The sequence below is a fragment of the Bubalus kerabau genome, chromosome 1, assembly GCF_029407905.1.
Source record: "Bubalus kerabau isolate K-KA32 ecotype Philippines breed swamp buffalo chromosome 1, PCC_UOA_SB_1v2, whole genome shotgun sequence".
NCBI classification, from domain to species: domain Eukaryota; kingdom Metazoa; phylum Chordata; class Mammalia; order Artiodactyla; family Bovidae; genus Bubalus; species Bubalus kerabau.
Genome location: NC_073624.1, coordinates 229,818,785 through 229,840,673, shown reverse-complemented (window position 1 = coordinate 229,840,673; position 21,889 = coordinate 229,818,785). Strand labels below are relative to the sequence as shown.

General features: G+C 47.6%; 1 protein-coding gene across 12 annotated transcripts in view; it reads right to left on the bottom strand.

Annotated features, from left to right (window-relative positions):
• Window positions 1-1,893: 1,893 nt before the first annotated feature.
• Window positions 1,894-21,889, bottom strand: part of ARHGEF37 (Rho guanine nucleotide exchange factor 37) — a 57,026-nt gene continuing 37,030 nt past the window's right edge. For 2 of the 12 annotated variants that reach the window (XM_055558204.1, XM_055558213.1), the window contains exons 7-13: window positions 19,349-19,453; window positions 17,338-17,448; window positions 16,358-16,687; window positions 12,625-12,753; window positions 9,610-9,805; window positions 7,952-8,109; window positions 1,894-4,838 (exon numbers count right to left, since the gene is read on the bottom strand). In XM_055558204.1, the coding sequence (XP_055414179.1) occupies window positions 4,629-4,838; window positions 7,952-8,109; window positions 9,610-9,805; window positions 12,625-12,753; window positions 16,358-16,687; window positions 17,338-17,448; window positions 19,349-19,453 (1,239 nt within the window). In that variant the 3' untranslated portion in view covers window positions 1,894-4,628. Of the gene's footprint in view, window positions 4,839-7,951; window positions 8,110-8,564; window positions 9,303-9,609; window positions 9,806-12,624; window positions 12,754-16,357; window positions 16,688-17,337; window positions 17,449-19,348; window positions 19,454-21,889 lie in introns of those variants that run through there. The other 10 variants (XR_008706224.1, XR_008706225.1, XM_055558236.1 and 7 more) reach the window with 10 other exon arrangements.

The following is a 21,889-nucleotide window of genomic DNA, read 5'->3' as shown; positions in this document are numbered from 1 at the left end:
ATCAAAAAACAAAACAAAACCCTGGTATTTGACTTCTCTCAAAAAATCAGAAAGCCTGGCACCACGCGGCCCTCATTCTGATGTGGCAACACTGGCCGAAGCCGAGCAGCTGCAAGATCCTGTAGCTGGAGTGTGTTCGCGCTGGTCCATCACAGTCCCTGCCACTCCCTAGGGTCTTTCACCTGGCCCTTCCTCCCATCTGCACCACCTGCCTGACAGCCTCTGTATTTCAATTTGACCGGGGGGCGTGTCCAGGCCCAATCTCAGCTGATAGAGCCCTGCTGCCACCTAGTGGTCAGAGTTCACAAGTTCCCTCACTACACAGCAGTGACACTCCCATTGTGATCAACCACCGTTCACAAGCCTTTCCTTCAATCCTCTCACTTGCCCTGCGAGAAGAGGAATTGCACACACTTTACAGATGAGAAAAACATCTAGGACACTCCAGCCCATGTCTTGGATTGCCCTCAATGGGAAAGGTACCCACCCTGACTCAGAAAAAGGAAGTTCAAAAATTACTGATAAGAAAAACAGAAGACCAAGGCAGGCTGGGGACCCTCATCAAACTTCTCCCCATACAGAAACTTGTAGTAAACGAGTTTGCTACTTGCCTATGGCCAGGTAGGCCCTGAACTCAGGGGTTTTAAGGCCAAGTGCTGGACACTTTACACCACGATGCTGCTTCCCTGGGCCTGAGAAGTCTTCCCTTTCCCCTTCCCCAATCCTATGTGCTTAGTCACTCAGTTGTGTCCAACTCTTTGAGACTCTATGGACTGTAACCTGCCAGGATCCTCTTGTCCATGGAATTCTCCAGGCAATAACACTGGCATGGGTAGCCATGCCCTTCTCCAGGGGATTTTCCAACCCAGGAATCAAACCCAGGTCTCCCGCATTGCAGGTAGATTCTTTACCACTGAGGTACCAGGGAAGCCTGGTGGCTCAGTCAGCTCCCCAATCCTACTTATCTACAAACCCAGCACCAGCCCCACTTCCTCCAGAAAGTCTCCCTGACCCCCTCAGCATCCCCAAAGCTCCTCCTTGTCTGAACATCTAGAAGCCTGGGCTGTAACAACTTCTGGGGCTGACAGTATTCTGCCCTGTGGTACCAGGTAATTGCTTGATGCTCATATGTCTTTTATAGCTGGATGGGAGATACTTGGAGGCAGGCTTTGGTGTTCCGATCCCATCTGGGTGTTATCTGAGCAACGTGTATTGAACATCTATAACTTGAGGCATGTGACAGATGCTTAGGGAGATCCAGGGATGAACTAGAACTTGCATCCTAAACCACAATCCCGGTGTGTCACTCTTCTGCTTGAAACCCTTTAGAGCCCCCTGACTGCCTTCACAATAAACCCCAAAGCTCCTTACCATGCACAGCTCACTAAGCCATCTCCCACTGCACCCACCACCCCTACACACAGCATGTGTTTCAGCCTTACAGCATTTCAGTTCCCTGATGAGCCGTGCTTGCTCTTATCTCTGGACCTTTGCACATGCCCTCCCTCCCACCTTCATCTATTCCATTTCCCATCAGCTTGGATATCACTTCTTTCAGGAAGCCCTCCTTAGCCAAGTCTAGGTCAGCAGCTGGCCTCCCCCTGGGCTCTGGCGGCACCTGTTATCACCCATAACAACTAACACTGTGTGTAACTGTTGCCTTGCCTGCCTCCTTCATCAGACTGTAGGCTTTGGGAGGGCAGGGCCCCGATCTTGGACTTCACTGCATCCCCAACAGCCAACTCCTGGAGGCACTGAAGGTATGCAGTAGACACTCATTAAATGAACACATGAATAAATGAGGTGCCATTTTTATATACAGCAAGTGTCTAGTGAACAAAGGTCACACTGACTGGCCCTCCAATGGTGAGAATCACACAAATTTCAGCGACATTTCATCTTTAAGACCTTTATTTCCAGCAGTTGACATCAGTTATTCACCAAGCTAGAACTCAGCACATTAACCAAGAATTTGCTCATCTTTTTGAGCATTGAGATACTGTAATCTGGTCCCCATGTCTAAAACTAGGTTGGAGCCCAAAAGGTTAAACTCCATTGCAGGGAGCAAGAGGCACCCTCGTGAATCAGTCTTCAATTCTTGGAAGTGTTGTTCAAGTCATAGGCAAATACCTTTGCGAGTCTAACATGTGATGGCCCAGCACTGAAATAAATAAGACACAGTGCAATGGTTCTAGGCATCTGGAGGGGAAAGGCACATTACACCGAGTCCTCTGGAGAAAATTCAGGCCATTCTCCATATTCTCAGTTGTGCATTTCCTCACCCTTCAGTGACTTTTAATCTCATTCCCTGGTATGAAAAACCACAACCCATGTGCTACTGAATACATTTTTATTTTCCTTTCGTGAGACAGATTTGGTTCCAAGTATATTTCCGTGTTCTCCCTTATGCCTACAAGAACATCCAGTTTTGTTCAGGTCCCTTTTAATGGCACTTAATAAATATACATTCTAGGACCTGAAAGAACAGGCTGTCCTGTTTCAAACCTCCTCTCAAGCTGCCTGTTTAAAGCATCTCAGCAAGTACAAAGTTCGGATGGGGCACATCCTAGGTCAGAGCTTGTGACCATTTCTAACCCCAGGTCTATCTCAACCAGCACTGAGTGTCCAGGGAAGAGGTCTCCAACCCTGGCCACACACTGGAAGTACTTGAGGCGCTCTCTGATTTCCTGAGGCTGGGCCACACTCCAGACAAATTGCATCAGCATCTCTGAGTGGGAACCTCACTTCAGTCATAGTTGAAAGCTGCCCCAGTGCAAACAGTAGGCTCTCAAAAGTACTGTAGAACCACACTGGTTCTACCACAGCTGATTTCCTATTTTATTACCTGTTCTCCTGTGCTTCTTGTTTGCATCAGAAATCTGAGCAGGGAAGAGAAAGGAAAATGAGTCGTAAGCATCTTAGAGTCAATTTTGTGCTGGGTGAAAGGTTGTGGGGACTGAGTTTCTCTTGCATTATGTATGCAGCCTTCATGCTTTCACAAGCCCAGAGGAGGTAAGTTACAGACTGGCTGACACAGACATGTATACACTTATTAAAGGCTCTCCAAAAACCAGAGCTAACAATTTTAGGCACTACAGTTATAACACAGAGGTGTTCTTGGACTTAAGTCTAAACTGTCACCTGTTTTTACACATAATCTAATGTGGATTTGTTCTGAAATTTGTCACTTGTTTTAAAAGGTACACTGAATCACCTTTTCTCTCTCCTGTGAATCTGGCAACTTATCTGAGCCCAAAGCGACAACTTAGAAATGATGATCCAACAGCTGCTGCACCCAAATTTGCCCTGGTAGTCAGTCTTCCTTGAACAGGAACTCTTTTGAGAGGCTTCAATTTCTAGGTTCTAGAAAGGGATGACAATTAATGTGATCTCACCAAGTTCAAAAGTTTGGTTACTTAGAATGCAGCACTGGGAGGGATCCTGGGTTTAAAGCAAAGGATGCCACACTGATTATTAATGTTGGTCACGGCCATGGGCATGGAGAGTGGCCAGTTGATGCCTGGGGCCATCCTGAGACCACTTCCTGCACATCCTGCAATTTTACTTTTATGTCACACTTCACGATTCACAAGGAGCTTCCACAACTTTGGCATCTCCTCATTCTCATCACAAGCCTGAGTTAGGTCTTAATAGATGTGAAAACTGAGGTTGTGTCCTATGTCTGAGGTTCCACAGCCAACTGACATCACCTCCACTGTGGCCTCCAGGCCCTCACCACCCTCCTGAAACCACCAGGGGTTCCCCTGGCTCCTTCTTCCAGAAATAGGAAACCAAGTCATTACCCACCCACCAGGTCTTTAGTTACCTCCTTCACAGTTTCCTCTGTGATTTGCATGGCCCTTTGTCCCCTAGTTCAGAGAACACAGCAGCAGTGTACAACTGCTGCCAACCTAACACACACCTCAACTGTACAACTTCACACACTCCACCTAACACACCCTCAAAAACCCCTCTCCCCTGGGGCAGCCTCTGCATTTGCCTACACACATTCCAGAATCGTGACTTGCTCACACCCACTCCAGGCCCAGCCAAAAGACTCCTGGGAACCTTTCTACTGCCCTGACAAGCCCTCGGTCCCTGCTAGAGAGGGCTCCTGTGTGTTCACTGCCCAGGGTAATTCATCTCCCACTGTAGAGAAATAAAAGCCGACTGGTCAGCTATGGTGTCTCTATATCACAGGAAGGAAGTGAGCTGTCAGACCAGGCAGTTCTAGACTTTCCAGGGGCCCTCCATGCAACCACATAGCACACAGGTAATGCTCATCTAGGTGACCCACTCCCGTGGACAGGCTGGGGCAGGAGCACAGGTAAGACTGGCCACAAGCAAGTTCTGGCTCATCAGCTGGGACCTGCCATCCAGGGTGCTGTGACTCAGGTTGGAACGCCCTCTCCAGGCAAACATAATGAGCTGCCCTGGTTGGGGCCTTTCGTGCCCACCCACACCAGGCGTTCTGCAAGGCTCATCTCCCTCTTTTGGCTACCTTCTCCGTGCCCTTCACCCCACCCTGACCTGATCTCCCCATTCACTCCCACCTTCTCTTTGCTTCTTTTCCTTCCCAGGGTCACAGCCTCTAACCCTCCTGGAACATGGACTTCAAGGAGGGCACCCTAAGAAGGCAAACTCCAGCCCCACGGAGCTGGACTTGGGGCCCTGGCCAGGAAGCTGGAAGGCACGTAGCCCCTTTGTCCGTTTACTTCCACGAGGCTCCATTCTGGGTTCCCCTTCTTGTCCTGGGCCTCCAGCACAGTCACCCGCTGGCCTGCCTGCAGGCTCACTTCATGGCTGCTTCTGGCCATGAAGGGGTACATGGCCACCACCTGAAACACATGGGGAATGACACAGAAGTGGTCAGGGCGAGAGCACGGACAAGCCCAACCCAGAGAAGCTGTTTACCCTCTTCCCTGACACCTGACTCAGTGGCTGGGCAGTCACCACCTCCCAAATGCGTCCTTTGTCCAAAGATGTCAGCTACTTCCATTCTAATACCTACTGGATGGCAGGCTCTTTGCTTGGTTTTGATTTTCACAGTTCTATAATTCTATTTCCTCCTTTTTTCAGATAAGGAAATCGAGACTCAGAGACGTCAAGGAACTAATTCAAAATCACAGAGCAGTGAAGCTGACCTGTCTGACCTCAGAAGGGGTGTTCTCAGTCCACTGCTGCCATCCTACCAAGCAGAAGACTCCGAGTCCCTTCCTCACTACCCTCCTCAGATCCAAGGGTGTCATCTGTCCAGACCAATTTCTCAGCTTGGTGTAGAGACAGGAGGGATGGTTGGGCAACTTTATTACTTTTTAGGTAAAGGGTCCCCCAAAAAAGACAATAATGGAGGGGAGGGCACTTAGGATAATATTTTACCTCCCTGGGCCTCAGTTTCATCATCTGTAACATGGAAGTATGATATCCTTCCCTCCAGGTAATTGTGGGAACTTAATGAATGAATGCCTGTGCCTGGTACAGAGTAAGGGCTCAACAAATGCAGGCTGCTTTGACTTCCCTGGTGGCTCAGACAGTAAAAGCGTCTGCCTACAAAGCGGAAGACCCAGGTTTGATCCCTGGATCAGGAAGATCCTCTGGAGAAGGAAATGGCAACCCACTCCAGTATTCTTGTCTGGAAAATCCCATGGACGGAGGAGCCTGGCAGGCTACAGTCCGTGGGGTTGCAAAGAGTCAGACATGACTGAGCAACTTCACAAGAAGTATTATATTATTTTGGCCATGCCATGCAGCTTGAGGGATCTCAGTTCCCTGATAAGAGATGGAACCCAGGCCTCATGAGTCAAAGTGCTGAGTTCTAACTACTGGATGACCAGGGAATTCCCTGCTTAGGTTATTTCTACCATGACTTTTATTGTTTGGCTGCGCTGGGTCTTTGTTGCTGTGGTTTTCTCTAGTTGCTCTGTCTCTCTAGTTGTGGTGAGTGGACTTCTCATGGAGGCTTCTCTTGTTGCAGGGCACAGGCTCTAGGATGTGCAGGCTTCAGCGGTTGTGGCTCCCAAGCTCCAGAGCACAGGCTCAACGGTTGTGGTGCATGGGCTCAGTTACCTCATGGCATGTGGGATCTTCCCAGATCAGGGGTCAAACCCGTGTCTCCTGCATTGGCAGGCAGATTGTTTACCACCGAGCCACTAGGGAAGCCCCTACCATGACTTTTATTACTATGGGCCAGGAATAGTCAGAGGCAACAGGGGACTGGAATGACCCCATGTGAGTCCCACTGAGCAGACCCACAAGCAAAGAGGAAGCAGCTGATGTCCCTGGGCTGATGGATAGCTGAGCTCTCCACACGGGCCCCTAGGTGGGGGCTCTGGGGACACCATCCACACTGGCTGGTGATGGGGGTGAGTTGGGTGGCCAGCCTCCCTTGTGGGACCCTTATGGGTCCTTTGCTGATGGGTGGGTGTGTCCAGCTGGAGGCAGCCCTGGTGTAGCACTTCTAGCTAATTCTCCCGGCACTGGCCTGAGAACCTTCTCAGAACGTGCCAGAGCTGTACATCACAGCTTCCACTGACTTTTATGCAGCCCTCCCTCAGCCCACTCCAGGCTCCCTGGCTATTCACTGCAAGCCTCTGGGCCCATGCCCCTGGGCCTGGGTCCTTTCTGCTGCTCATTCATCACCTGTGAAGCCCCTCCTCCATAAATGTGCGTGCTGCCTCCATTTATTGATGCTCCCATGTGCCAGCCGCTAACTACCTCAATCAACCCTCACAACGACCCCACTGACCTTCTTCCCCCTAGGATCTGGCTCTGCAAAGCCTTCCCATCACTTTTTGCTTTGAGATATAATTCACATACATACACTCCACCCTTTCAAAGTGTACACTTCAGTAGTTTTTAGTATGTTCTCAAGGTTGTGCCACCACCATCACTATCTAATTCCAGAGCATCTTCATCATCCCAAAAAGAGACCCTAGACCGCTTAACAGTCACTTTCCACTCCCCTTGCCCCAAGCCCCTGACAACCACTGGTCTACTTTCTGCCCAAATGTAACTGTCTATCCTACACAGTTTGAATAGAGAATCACACATTACATGGTCTTCTGTATCGAGCTACCTGTGGTAGCATGTGTCAGAACGTCATTTCTTCTCTTGGATGAATAATTGAAATTGCATGGATATGTCAGATTTTGTTTATTCTTTCATCAGTTGACAGACAGGTTGTTTCCACTTAGGGCTGTTATGAATAATGCTGCGGTGAACATGCATGTACAAGTTTCCCATGGCTTTTTATGAGAAAGACCGACACCCTTGCCAAGGCCACAGGCCCCAATGGCTGGCCCCACCTCACCTCTTCAACAGCGCCTCGCTGCCCCTACCTTGCTGGCTCCCCTCAGTTCCTTACTAACCGTGTCTTCCCCAGCCCTGGGCCTTTGTGTTTGCTGGGCATGTTTTCAGAGAAGCTCTTCCCATTCACACCCCTTTATCCAATTACTTCCTATTCATCCTTCAAATCTGAGCAAAAGCATGATTCTTTTCAGAAAATCCTTCCCTAATCCTCTCTCTCACTTAAGGCTCTGGCACCTATCACTAATAGAACTTTAAGATCATTTATATGATTATTTTATTAATCACTGTTTCCCCCACCTCCTAGATTGTAAATTTGAGGAAGGCAAAGGCCAAGGTTGACCTCTGCTCATCATTGTATCTCTCATCTAACACAGTGCCTGGCATATACTGAATAATTAATCCATGATTAAATGAATGAATGAAATAATCCCACTTGCTGTGCTTAATGGAGAGTAAAGGATTAGCTCTCTGCTCTTGACAAGGCAGGGACGAGAGTCTCCTTTTTCCAGGTACACGCCTGGCCAGGAAACTGGTATGGCCACTGACCCCTGGCCCTGGCCCCTCCACAGGGTAGTAACTCCTCCTGACAGGATGAAAATCAAAGCCCCACTCCAGATGGCCCCCACCCCTCTTCTAGGCTCACCTGGGTCACAGCTGGGACAGAGGGGACTGGGGCTGAGGTGGGCTCTGGTGTCTGATGTTGGGAGTCTCTGTGAGGCCTCGCCTGCCCTCTGAGCTCCTCCTCACTGGGGACCACATGGTACACCTCCAGTTTTCCAGCTGGCACGTACCCTCGATGTCCTGCAGGACATACAGAATGTTATCTGGCTGTGGATCACCCCTTTCAGTGGTAGAGGAAGTCACCACCATTCATGGATGTGACTGCGTCCAATACAGCTTCTCAGCACTACAGTGGACCTTGAAAAGTCATCTCAGAACATCACAAAACCACTCACCCCACCCTGCGCTCACTCTTTCTAGCTTCTGCTTGTTTACCCCAGTAACAGGGAGCTCATTCCCCACAGAGGCAACCCAGTTCATTTGGAACAGCTCTGGCAGAGACAAAAAGTTCTTCCTTGGACTGGAATGAAAACTGTTTTCCTGGTGCTGGCACCTCTGGTCCCCTGTCCAAGCAAGGCTACTCCTCACTGCAGGACTGTCTTCCCAGGAGGCAGAAATTGCCTTTCCCTTCTCCATCTGTCCCCAGTCCCTTCTTGTAATAGCTACCCCAGGGGTGTTCTGGCTGCAGTTACTGTGAATGGCCGTCACCTTCTGAGAGCTTGCCTGGTGCTGAACTGCACTGGACCACCTAGTTTTTACATCAGCTCTCAAGGTCAGTATTGTTATTTCCATTTTATTGCTGAACAACGGGGCTCAGAGAGGCTCCATAACTCTTCTGGGATCATGCAGTTAATAAAGTGCTGAGTTGGGATCCAAACCTGGTCTTCTTGACTCCAGGGGCCTTGTTTTAATCTTCATTCAGCTCAAGTTTTTCAACTTGAGTCCAGAGTTTCCCCTTTTATGACTTTTCCCAGATCTGTACCATCTTTTTAATAAACTCACTTTTTAAAACTTAGTGTTGTACTATACATTGATAACAATGAATAAAATCATGGGTTTCTGTACTAGTTATATTTTTTCTAATATACATTAAAATGCTGAATTAAAATAAAGTATCTGAAGTGGGGAAAAACTGTCTGCAGATCCCCTCCCAATAGTCCGTGTAACTGTCATCTGTGGATCGCATGCCCCTCTGTGGAAGACACTGGAGATACTGGGGCATCTCGTCCTGGGTTCATGGTGCCCCTTGCTTCCTGCCCTGCTGTCTCCTGGGGCCCCCACATCTGAGCAGCACACCAAGGGACCTGACCACAGCAGAGGGAGCAGGACAACATCAACTTCATTCTCGATGTCAGACTTCTGTCCCCACAGTTGGATCCAAGTGTTCCTTCTCCACATATCGCCATTCTTCAAGGTGATCCACAGAACTGCGTCTACACCAGTGACTTGTGAGGTCCCCAAGGCAGAGTCCTCGCGAGTCCTTGCCTTCCTTACACAGCACCCAGCACATAGTAGGTGCTTGATATGGATGTTGCAACATAAGACAACTTCTCTTTTTGGCATCTCATACACCACACTAAGCTGGCTATGTCCCCAGGCCCTCCATGTTCACCTGCGTTCATTCCCATCCTGGATCTGCATAGCCAGACCCCACCCACAAGAGCACCCGTGTCTCCCCACTGGCTCTCGTTGGGTGGCTTTCCCAAAGGGCGGGGAAGTGCTCCCTGAAGTCCCACATACCTCCAGTGTCCACCAGCCATCGGCTGCTGTTGCCTTTGGTGTCCTTGTTTTGAAGGAGGGCTACGATGTGGCCCCGCGGCAGGGTCAGGTCCAGAGTCCCAGCCCCGCTGATGTTGCTTGTCACCTGGTACAGCTTTCCCGGGCCATACCTGCTCAGGAGCGCCTGCACCTGGCGTTCAGCCCCTGGAAGGAGTGGCTGGGAGAGGGAGAGAGACAGACACCAGTGCTGGAGCTGGAGGGTTAAAGCTAACACCAGTACTGGCCGACATGCTGACAGCCAGGAGTCCTGGGCCAAGTCCACCTCTGCTCCCCACAGACCCATCCCAGTCAGGGCAACAGCCTCAACAACAACAAGTGGATGGATCAGATGAGAAACACACGCTCTTAGTATCCAAAGGCATTTCAGAAGAAATGCATTCAGAAGAAAGGCATTTTAGAAGAAGCTTCTAAAATCCTTCTCTGAAAAAAAAAAAAAAATAAAATAAAATAAAATCCTTCTCTGGTTTAAATTTCTTGGGATTTCTAAAATCCTAAGTCAGTTTCTGAATCTCCCAGTTACAGAACTCCAGGACTGGGCCCTAAATTCTGCCCATAGCATTAAGCTAAGCTGTCCCACAGGAAAATGCCTTACACACATCTTTCAACACCAATGAGCAAGACTATGAGTGTCATGTCTGCACCAGCCCTTACTCACCTGGGATCTTAAATAGCCAGCACAGGGCTGACACATGTAGACCCCTCACACACGGGTGAACAAAGGAAATTCAGTGTTTTGTTCCATGGGTTTTGAGTCCACAAGTCTTTATTGAGTCCCCTACCATTTACAAGGCATGGTAAGCCTTGTGAGTGACAACAGAGTTTTTCCTTAATGGAAATTGCCATGTAGCTAAGGAGAATGATTCAGTGCACTTTCAGAGCATCTAGAAATTTGGCCCTGTCTTTGTTTTTTCATTCACTGCTTCCAACTAAAGTATTAACAAGAAGGGACTCAGGAGATTGTCCCCTTTTGTAAAACAAAGAAGCTAAAAATATTGAATATAGATTTATTTTATATCCTCTCTCACTAGATATATATGGATGGACATATATTCACTATATTCTATATGGCTATTTCCAGGTGGAGAGGTGCTAGGTGTAGGGAGGTAAGCAGAGATGCCCTTCAGGGACACTTGGGCACAGACTCTGCCATCTCCCTTACTTCCAACAGGTTCCTGAATCAGGATCAAGAACCAGGAGAATCCCAGGTTTCTAAACAGGCCCTCAAACAAAAGTGTAGAGGCACAGTAGCTCTTTTTCAGAATGGTGGTGTTAATGCAAGTATGGGGTAGCAAACGTTTGTCTTCTTTCTCAAGCCTCTGCCCCTCCATGTGTGAAGAACAGCAGCACTCCCTGGAGGCACTGGGGAGGCCTGCAAAGATCGCACTGGTACTCTCATGTCCTGGGGGGTGACGCCACTCCTCTGGGATCTGTACTCATAGCCAAATAAGTCATAGAAATTTATAAGAAGGTGTGTGTCTGTGTATCTGTGTGAGTCTTGCAGGGGTACATGAGAGGAGAGATGCGGAAGCTGGGGGTGGGGCTGGGGTCATGGGAGTCCCTTCTCTTCCTACCAATTTGCAACACATCAGGACTATGATGTTCCCATTTCTTTCTATTTTTATGTATCTTCTCTTCTTTTTCCTGCAATCACCATGGCTTGCTTTTCCAATAAGAAAAAATGTTATTTTGTCTTAAGTAGAAAAATATAGAAGTTTCCATGGCTCATCTGAGTGGCCGCTCCGTTCTTGATTTCCTCCACCCTTCTTCCCCTCGGGTCGCAGAGCCCATGTAACAGCCCGAATGAGTCCTCTGCTGGGTGTCTCAGGGTGGGCAACGAAGTGGGGACAGCTCACTCCCAGGAGGAGGCCACCACAGTTGAAGTGCACACACCCCTCTGAGGCTCTTGGTGCGAAGGCCACCTGTTTCCGCCCAGTCCTGGGCTCCTTTAATGTTCCCCCATGTCTCTTGGGCTCCCTCCTCCCTTTGGGGGAATCTTGGACCTGTCTCCTGACCCTCACTTCACATCTCACATGTGACTGAATATAGTTTCAGTTTTCTCAAACCCAGGTTTCATCCCACTCTGAGAGCCCCTTTGCCCTTCAGCTACATCAATTACTAAAACATACATAATATTTTATATATTCTTTTAAAATTTTTTTAAGTTTATATATCTTTTTAAAATTATTAGGATGATTTTATTCTTTCTTATGGTTTTGTCTTTTTGTTTAATTGGAAGATAATTGCTTGATAATATTGTGTTGATTTTTGCCATACAACAATGTGTATCAGCTCTAAGTGTACATATATGCCCTCCCTCTTGAGTCTCCCTCCCACCCTGCTCATCCTACTCCATTATTTTATATATTCTTTAAGAATTCTTCAAGCAGACTGCAAGATACCCTTTCATTATATTTTAGAGGAAAACCATTTTACCCCCCAAAAAAGCCTTTGGCCAGCCAAAGTTCTGTCAACCACAATGCAGCTGAAACACTGTCTTTTGCAATTAAAAATTTCATAGCAAAAAGAAAATCTAAATTACTTCTAGTGCAAACATTTTATTTGTCCTGAATGCTCATATTTGAAGCAAGTTCTATGGGAAAGCGATGAGGAAACAAAGTTAATTTTGCTGAAAAATCTGAAGACGTTGCAGGCTTCAGGGTGTTCATGCCACTTGTCTGTTGCGATGTCATTAAGAGCAAAATGTTTAGGTTATCTTCTTAACCTGCTTTTATACTTATCAACCATGAAGAGAATGTGTGTGTGAGAGAGATAGAGAGAAAGAAAGAGAGAGAGAGAGAGAGATTTCCACCCCACCCCCACCCCCAGGTCACAAAAGAGAGAGAGGGAAAGGCAATGTGTTTCTTGGGTAACAGGGAACAACTGGGAAAAAAAGGGGGAAGGAAACCGGGGGCTGACCTCACCCCACTGGCAGGTGAAGGACTGGATAGTCTTTGTAGGGGAAGGAGGGACACTTACTTGTGTGGTGGGAGGTGGCAGCACTTTCTCAAAGTTCTCTTGAAAGGAGTGAAGCTGGTGACTGGTCTGGCCTAGTGCATCCTCCACCAGCTTCCTGAAGGCCGGCTCAGACAGGTGGTGGTGGGGGAGCTGGGGGGCATAGACATTGTCATCAGAGCCCTCCTTGGCAGAGAGGAGACCCTGACAGCCACACTCCAGCCCCAGCTGTGTTAGGATGGGCCTTTATGTCTTTGTCTTGGTTTGGCCTGGGTACTGTCCCACCTTCCTTTAAGAAAGCATCCCTCGACGGGGGTCCAAGGGTATTGTCCCTCCTGGTGCCTGGCCACAGGACTGGCAGTCACAGCATCCCTTTTCTTATCTACCGTGATTGGTCAAGGAGTGGACAATGGACTAGAGCAAGGCCATTCGGAATCTTCCCATCAGATTTAGTACATGAAGGCTAAGAGTGACAGGGTGATTCTTCTTTTAGATCCTGAGATGTTAAGGTAAACACCTGGAGCTGTTGAGAGCCACTCTCTCCCACCTTGCAGAGAACACCTGCTTGACAATAAAGCCAACCCAGAGAGGGAAACAGCCAGGAGATGCAGTGCAAGCCAGAGCCTCAACAACATTGTTTGTTGGGTCTCCAGGTTACACAATTGTATAATAGGTTCTTTATGCCTAAGCTGGTTTCGAGCCCAGGGAGTTCTGAATGATGCTCCATCCTGGGAACTTGGCCCTGCTGGGCAACTCTTGCATATTCATCAGACAGTCTAGAAGTGACCAAGGCCCCACAGCTAACAGAAACATGTCCTCTCTGCTGGTCACCAAAACCACCAGGGCCTTTCCTCTGCCCCCAGGATGCAGAGAGATTGAGGTTCTACCATGTGGGCCTTTCCCAGGTTCCAGGAGACTGTCCAGGAGAATGGGACATGGGACACAGGCCCTAAGATTCTACATTACAAGATCAATCGAGACTTTCTGGGACTTCCATGGTTGTGGTCCAGTGGTTAAGACTCAGTGCTCCCAATGCAGGGGGCACAAGTTCAATCTCTGGTTGGGGAACCCAATGCCACATAGCACAGTCAAAAAAAGAAAAAAAGGAATGCCTTCTTTCTGCTCTTATGAAGTTGACCTCCCCACTACAGTATCCTAGAATACTCCCCAGCCCTGCATAGCCCAGTGTAAACACAAGAGGGTCTGGCTGCCCTAGAGAGAAAACTAGAGGGTGAGAAGAGAATGAGAAGATTATCTGATCAGATTTACCCTCTGCCTTCAAGAAAGAGAACGGCTTCTTTTTGCAGATGGTTTGGGCTTAATTCAAAAACAGTGTCTGAGGATAGTACTCTGTACTAAACACTGTGAGGGCCAAAAAGAAGAGAAGCTTAATGAGGGGAAACAGCTTCATCCGTCACCTCAGCAGGATGCAGGCTCTGATAAGAGCTTAGGAGAAGCACATCCTGAGGGCCGCTGGAGTACAGAGGATGGGGAGATGGGTTCTCCCCCCTGGAGAAAGGGGATTCTGAGAGCTTCATGGAGAGATTCATTCACCCCTTATTTGTGGAGGTCCTACCACATGTCAGGCACTGTGAAAGGTATGGGGGAGACAGGGAGGGACATTCTAGGCTGAAGAAGGAGTCTATGCAAAGTGGCTGTGATCGTACTCAGAAGTGGTGGGAGGCTGCAGCTGCAGAGTGAGACTATGGGCTGGGAAGGTAGTGGTAAGAGTTCAGTTCAGTTCAGCTCAGTTGCTCAGTCATGTCCAACTCTTTGTGACCCCATGGACTGCAGCACGCCAAGATTCCCTGTCCATCACCAACTCACGGAGCTTGCTCAAACTTGTCCATCGAGTTGGTGATGCCATCCAACCATCTCATCCTCTGTCATCCCCTTCTCCTGCTACCTGCAATCTTTCCCAGCATCGGGGTCTTTTCCAGTGAGTCAGTTCTTTGCATCAGGTAGCCAAAGCATTGGAGTTTCAGCTTCAGCATCAGTCCTTCCAACAAATATTCAGGGTTGATTTCCTTTAGGATGGACTGGTTCGATCTCTTTGCAGTCCAAGGACTCTCAAGAGTCTTCTCCAACACCATAGTTCAAAAGCATCAATTATTGGGCACTCAGCTTTCTTTATAGACCAACTCTCACATCCATACATGACTACTGGAAACACCATAGCTTTGACTAGACAGACCTTTGTCAGCAAAGTAATGTCTCTGCTTTTTAATATGCTGTCTAGCTTGGTCATAGCTTTTCTTCCAAGGAGCAAGCATCTTTTAATTTCATCTTTTAAGTAATGGCTGCAGTCACCATCTGCACTGATTTTGGAGCTCAAGAAAATAGTCTGTCACTGTTTCCATTGTTTCCCCATCTATTTGCCATGAAGTGATGGAACCAGATGATATGATCTTAGTTTTCTGAATGTTGAGTTTTAAGGCAGCTTTTTGACTCTTCTCTTTCCCTTTCATCAAAAGGCTCCTGAGTTCCTCTTCACTTTCTTCCATAAGGGTGGTGTCATCTGCATATCTGAGGTTATTGATATTTCTCCTGGCAATCTTGATTCCAGCTTGTACTTCATCCAGTCCGGCATTTCACATGATGTATTCTGCATATAAGTTAAATACGCAGGGTGACAATATACAGCCTTTACATACTCCTTTCCCAATTTGGAACCAGTCCATTGTTCCATGTTTGGCTTTAACTGTTGTTGCTTCTTGACAGATTTCTCAGGAGGCAGGTAAGGTGGTCTGGTATTCCCATCTCTTTAAGAATTTTCCACAGTTTGTTGTGATCCACACAGCCAAAGTGGTATCACACAGTGGTAAGGGTGGGGGGTGGAAAATTTCATCAGGATTTTTATGCAATAAACTGGATGGAGAAAGCTGAGCTGGGGCACATGAGGCACAGGAAGCACCATGTGGAACGAGCAACACTGACATTTCTGCAGAGCTTAGACCCACAAGCCACTGAGCTCTGATGCTGATATCAGAGAGAGACTGAAGAACAGTTGAGTGTTCTTTCCTATACTAACCCCAGTGTTCAAAATTATAAAATCAAAGTTTACACTTGGAAATTTGTTTAAGCTTCTCTGTGCCCTATTTATGCATTCAGCAGATGGTTGTTTTTAACAGGCTGTCGGGCATTGTGGTTCAGGCTCTAGAGTTCACCTGCCAGGATTTAAATTTAGCCATGAGCTATACGGCTTGGGCAAGCTGCTTAACATCTGTGGTCCCGGCTTCCTTTTGAAATGAGAATAATAACAATACCTACTCTGTGGGGTTATAGTGAGGATTAAGTGAGACAATATATGGAAAGTGTTCCAAACCCAGTGTGCAGTAAAGGCTCACAGGGAGGCAGCTGCTAGAAGTAGTAGCAGGGGCAGGAACACCAGCTTGAAGCATTTACTCCTGACTAATGTAGAAGGGGCCCTGTCTCTTGTCACCTGCTTCTAATACACTCCAGGGAATGGCCCCAAGGCCTGTTATTTTCCCAGGCGAGCCTCCTGTGTTTCTGAGTCCCAGAGCCTGCAAGTGGCCTAGAGTCCCAGTTCTATACTACCCTTGCTTCCATGGTCTGACTCTATTAAAGGAGGGAGAATAGGCATAAGGGAGATCCAGAAGGTCCCCATGGCCTCCTCCCAAGCACCTGGTAGCCTGTTTGGGAGGCCCAACTTCACTCCACTCCAGCCCCTTCCAAACAACCCGCTGAAGGGCTGAGGAGGCCCGTCCAAGCCATTTCCCAGTCCCAGAGGCCTTACCTCGGCCAAGCTGTCCTCTGCCCTCTGCAGCACTTGCTTTGCAAGGTCCCTCTGGAGAGTCACAAATGTGCACAGGATCTGGCCGAGCCACCGCATGGCCAGCTGGTTAAACTGTGGGAGTTCAGCCACTAGCAGGGAGTTGAGTGCCTGGTACGTGTGCCGGGCTGCCTCCTCCTCGTAGGTCACACTGCCCACCTCCAGCAGCTTCTCTTCCACCCTCTCAAAGTCCAGTAGTTTGTCCAGACGCTTCTTGATCAGGTTCTGAGGGCCTGCCAAGGCTTTGGCCAGGCTGCACAATGGCTGCCACACCTGGGCTTCCAGTTGCTGCTTCTGTGGGGAGAGGTGAGCTTGGGAGTTGAAGAAAGAAGTGGCAGAGGGTGGCCACAGGAAGAAGCAGCTTTGGAGAGAGGCTCCAGTGCCACTCTCACCAAACAGCTATGACCTCTAGCACGATATCTAACCTTTCTGGGCCTCAAGATGCCCATCTGAGAAATGGGGACAATGCATGTAACAAGCTTAGCAGAGTGCACAGAACAAGTATTTAATATATGTCATTTCTTAATATGGTTACTGTGCAGAGATGTTGAAAAAATTTGGTATAGGATGTGATCAAAACCATAGTCCTTGGGGCTGAGATCCTAGCTTGCCATTGATCATCTGAATAACCTGGGAGGTCACCCTCTCTGAGCCTCATCTGCAGAATGGAGTTATTAACAGTATTTACCCTGTAAGCTATGTTGTGAGGATTAAATGAGTAAAGAATGTAAAGACTTTAGCACAGTGCCTGGCAGATAACATGGCTCAATAAACATTAGCTGGCCCTATTTTTATCAGGAAAATGCACTAATAATAATCTCCACCCTGCTGACTACCCAGGACAGTTATGGATGTAACCATAGAGGAAAGGGCCTCACTTCTAAATATGATTCTTATAGACTCTGCCACCTGCCTGAAAAAAAGAAAGGAGAAGTTCCACTCACAAACTCTGGGAAGGCCTGGAGCTGCAGGTCTCTTGCCAGGTAACAGTACTGTACAACAGGCCCCTCGGGGATTTCCAGATTGTAGTCCTGGGGCCGGAAGCGAAGGAAAGCCTAGATGGGGGTCAAAGGAGAGCCAATCACAGCCCACTGAGACCATCTCACACCTGAAAGCCCCTCCACGACATCCCGGAAAAGGTTGCCCAGGCTGTCTGCACACCCTCCAAGTGTCTGCACACAGCTAATCTATCCTTGCACAACTCGGGTGATTAGAATCTTCTTTCTCTAAGCCCACATCTTTCTCCCTATTCCAGTGTTGCCTCCAATTCACACACTTCTCATTATCACACTTCTGAATTTTTTTTTCTGCCATGTCTGCTCCTCATGTTCTAATAATACTTTTCCTTAAATCAACCTAGCATCCCTATTTAAATCAGTGCATTAAAACAAACAACAACAAAAAAACACCTTATGGGGAATTCCCTGGCAGTCTAGTGGTTAGGAGTCTGTGCTTTCACTGCCAAGGGCCCGGGTTCAATCCTTGGTCAGGAAACTAAGATCCCACAAGCTGCATGGCATGGCCAAAAAAAACACACCTTATGATCCTTCCATAAAGGAAAAGTCAGTAATAATTGCCATAAATAAGCATGTTAAAAATAACTGCTATAAAAACAATGCTATTAAATTCTGTCTGGGCGTCATGGCCAGCTGAAGGCTTCCAGCCTGAGACTGGTTCTGCTGGTTTATTTACATGCCAGCAAAAGAGGCTTTTCCTGGACTCTGAGGATTAAGAGAGAGAGTCAATTTCTTGCTATGGGATTTCATGTCAACCCTGTATCTGTCATGTAAATCCTGCATTCAGGGCAACACAGCCTTAATGTTTCTAAGTATCTGTTCTTCTCTGCAAAGCCAGACATGTCTCTTGGGGGCTTCTGGTTTCTCTCTCTCAAGGCCCCTCCATTCTTTCTCTGAGGGCCTTCCGCTTCTCACTGACTGTGCTGTTATCTTTCTGTGGGGGCTGGGGCAAGATGGAGCAGAATAAGCAGGGGGTGTGCCCCACACAGAAAAGCATAGAGCTACAACCTCTCTCCTTCTACACACTTCCAATAATGTCACCCCAAATCCCATTATCCAAAGAGCCTGTTCTCATCTGACTGAGCTGGTCTGTGCAAATGGATGTGACTGAGAACAAAACCACGCAAAAGGGACAGAGTGGATGGAATGAGTCAGCAGCGATGACAAGAACGAAATGGGAATTTGGGCGCAAGGAAAGTAATGTGCTGGTTGGGAATGCAAACTGGTGTCCCTGTGGGCTTAATCTGGCTTGCAAAAATGTATTTTGTTGGGCCCATATAACATTTAGATTCTTATTTAATTAGTTGCTCACATGGACACATCATGAGATTTCACCTAAAGGTCTCAATTTTCAGTTTTCTTCTTCCTTAAAATCAGAAGAACTGGCAGCATTGGGTCCACACTCCCATGCAGCAACAACTCCCATGAGACAGGGCATTTAATTTAATTTTATTTATTTATGCATTTATTCAGTCATTCAAACTCCAAATATTACTACATACCAAACTCTACCTAACAGTCTCATAAATAGACAATAGGCCTATACACCTATACACTTCAGTCAATAATATTCCCTGCCTGGTCCCTTTGAGCACCTGTTTGTCACTCCTGCTCTAGCACCGGTCTGGCAGGGTTCTTCCAGAGGACTCTGCTTCCAGTGAATTTGACTCTGTCCAATGGGAACCCCAGTCCCTGAACACTCAATGAACTCAGAAGTTGCCCCAGCCAGATAACCTCTAGATTAAAGAGTGCTTCCCCATGGCCCTTCTCTGGCCTCCAACCAGGAACTGTTATGATCTCTTCCAATTGGTTCTTGAAGCTGGTGCCTTTGTCAGGGGCTTGTTCAATGGGCCCTATGTACCTGTCCAGGTACCCCAGCCTGTCCCCCTCACCCCCCCCCCCCCCGCAAACACACCATTATTTACCACAGGGCCCTCACCTCCAAATTATCCAGGTAAGCAGCCACATTGCTCTTCAGCTCGGTCACACACAGCGACACCCAATGGAACCTCTCTTCTAAGTCATCAAATTCCTTGTCTTCCGTCTGAGAGTAAAGTTACGCTTATGAGGGCCGAGAACATCCACATGGGGGCAGTGTACACCTCTGTCCCAAGTCCTTGCTAGGAAGCACACACACACACCTTTCCACAGACCCACACATCAGAGCCATTCCTCCAGTCCCCAAACTGAGTGGGATGGTTAGAGGCAGTGAGTGCGGCTTAGTGGTTTTGTATTCAGACCATGAAATCAGACACATGAGCCCTGGTTCACTTGCTTCCTGTCTGTGTGAACTTAGGCAATTGTTTTGCCCTCTTGGAACCTGTTTCCGCATTTGCAACATGGGGATAATATGAACATGTACTTCATTGTGTGGAACCATTAATGCCTGGTTCAGAGTAAGTACTCAGTCAACCTAAGTTTCTACTAGTAGCCTGGGTTCCTTGCCCAGGCCCAGACATAAGTTCTCCTATCTGCATCAAGGGGCTTTGCTGGTGACTCAGAGGTAAAGAATCCGCCTGCAGAGCAGGAGACACAGGAGATTCAGGTTTGATTCCTGGGTCAGGAAGATCCCCTGGAGAAGGAAATGGCAACCCATTCTATTATTCTTGCCTGGAGAATCCCACTGACAGAGAAGCCTGGTGGGCTACAGTCCATAAGGTCGAAAAGACACAACTGAGTGACTGAAAACACACACACACACCTGTATCAAGAGGCCCTGGAGAAAGACCAGCACAAGGCGCAGAGGAGAGAGCCCACCCTGGCTATTCAGAACCAAGCAGAGGGACTTCCCTAACCTCCAGTGCAGGGGTGTGGGTTTGGTTCCTGGTTAAGAAGCATCACTACGAACAAAGCTAGTGGAGGTGATGGAATTCCAGTTGAGCTATTTCAAATCTTAAAAGATGATGTGGTGAAAGTGTTGCACTCAATATGCCAGTAAATTTGGAAAACTCAGCAGTGGCCACAAGACTGGAAAAGGTCAGTTTTCATTCCAGTCCCAAAGAAAGGCAATGCCAAAGAATGCTCAAACTACCGCACAATTGCACTCATCTCACAGGCTAGCAAAGTAATGCTCAAAATTCTCCAAGCCAGGCTTCAACAGTACATGAAGCGTGAACTTCCAGATGTTAAAGCTGGATTTAGAAAAGGCAGAGGAACCAGAGATCAAATTGCCAACATCTGTTGGATCACCAAAAAAGCAAGAGAGTTCCAGACAAACATCTACTTCTGCTTTATTGACTACGCCAAAGGCTTCAACTGTGTGGATCATAACAAACTGTGGAAAATTCTTAAAGGAATACCAGACCACTTGACCTGCCTCCTGAGAAATCTGTATGTAGATAAAGAAGCAACAGTTAGAACTGGACATGGAACAACAGACTGGTTCCAAATCGGGAAAGGAGTACGTCGAGGCTGTATATTGTCACCCTGCTTATTTAACTTATATACAGAGTACATCATGAGAAATGCTGGGCTGGATGAAGCACAAGCTGGAATCAAGATTGTCGGGAGAAATATCAATAACCTCAGATATGCAGATGACACCACCCTTATGGCAGAAAGTAAAGAAGAACTAAAGAGCCTCTCGATGAAAGTGAAAGAGGAGAGTGAAAAAGTTGGCTTAAAGCTCAACAATCAGAAAACTAAGATCATGGCATCCGGTCCCATCACTTCATGGAAAATAGATGGGGAAACAATGGAAACAGGGACAGACTTTATTTTTTGGGCTCCAAAATCACTGCAGATGGTGATTGCAGCCAGGAAATTAAAAGATGCTTGCTCTTCAGAAGAAAAGTTATGACCAACCTAGACAGCATATTAAAAAGCAGAGACATTATTTTGCCAAAAAAAGTCGATCTAGTCAAAGCTATGGTGTTTCCAGTAGTCATGTAGGGATGTGAGAGTTGGACTACAAAGAATGCTGAGCACTGAAGAATTGATGCTTTTGAAGTGTGGTGTTGGAGAAGACTCTTGAGAGTCCCTTGGACTGCAAAGAGGTCCAACCAGTCCATCCTAAAGGAGATCAGTCCTGGGTGTTCCCTGGAAGGACTGATGTTGAAGCTGAAACTCCAATATTTTGGCTACCTGATGCAAAGAACTGACTCATTTGAAAAGACCCCAATGCTGGGAAAGATTGAAAGCGGGAGGAGAAAGGGACGACAGAGGATGAAATGGTTGGATAGCATCACTGACTCAATGGACATGAATTTGAGTAAACTCCGGAAGTTGGTGATGGACAGGGAAGCCTGGTGTGCTGCAGTCCATGCAGCTGCAAAGAGTCAGACACAACTGAGCGACTGAACTGAACAGGAAGCTAAGATCCCACATGCCTTGTGGCCAAAATCCCAGGACATAAAACAGAAGCAATATTGAAATAAATTCAAACAAAGACTTTAAAAATGGTCCACAGCAAAAAAATCTTTAAAAAACCAGCAAACTTTAAACAAAAGAATCAAGTGAGGGTGCCTACTCTGCCCCTTTC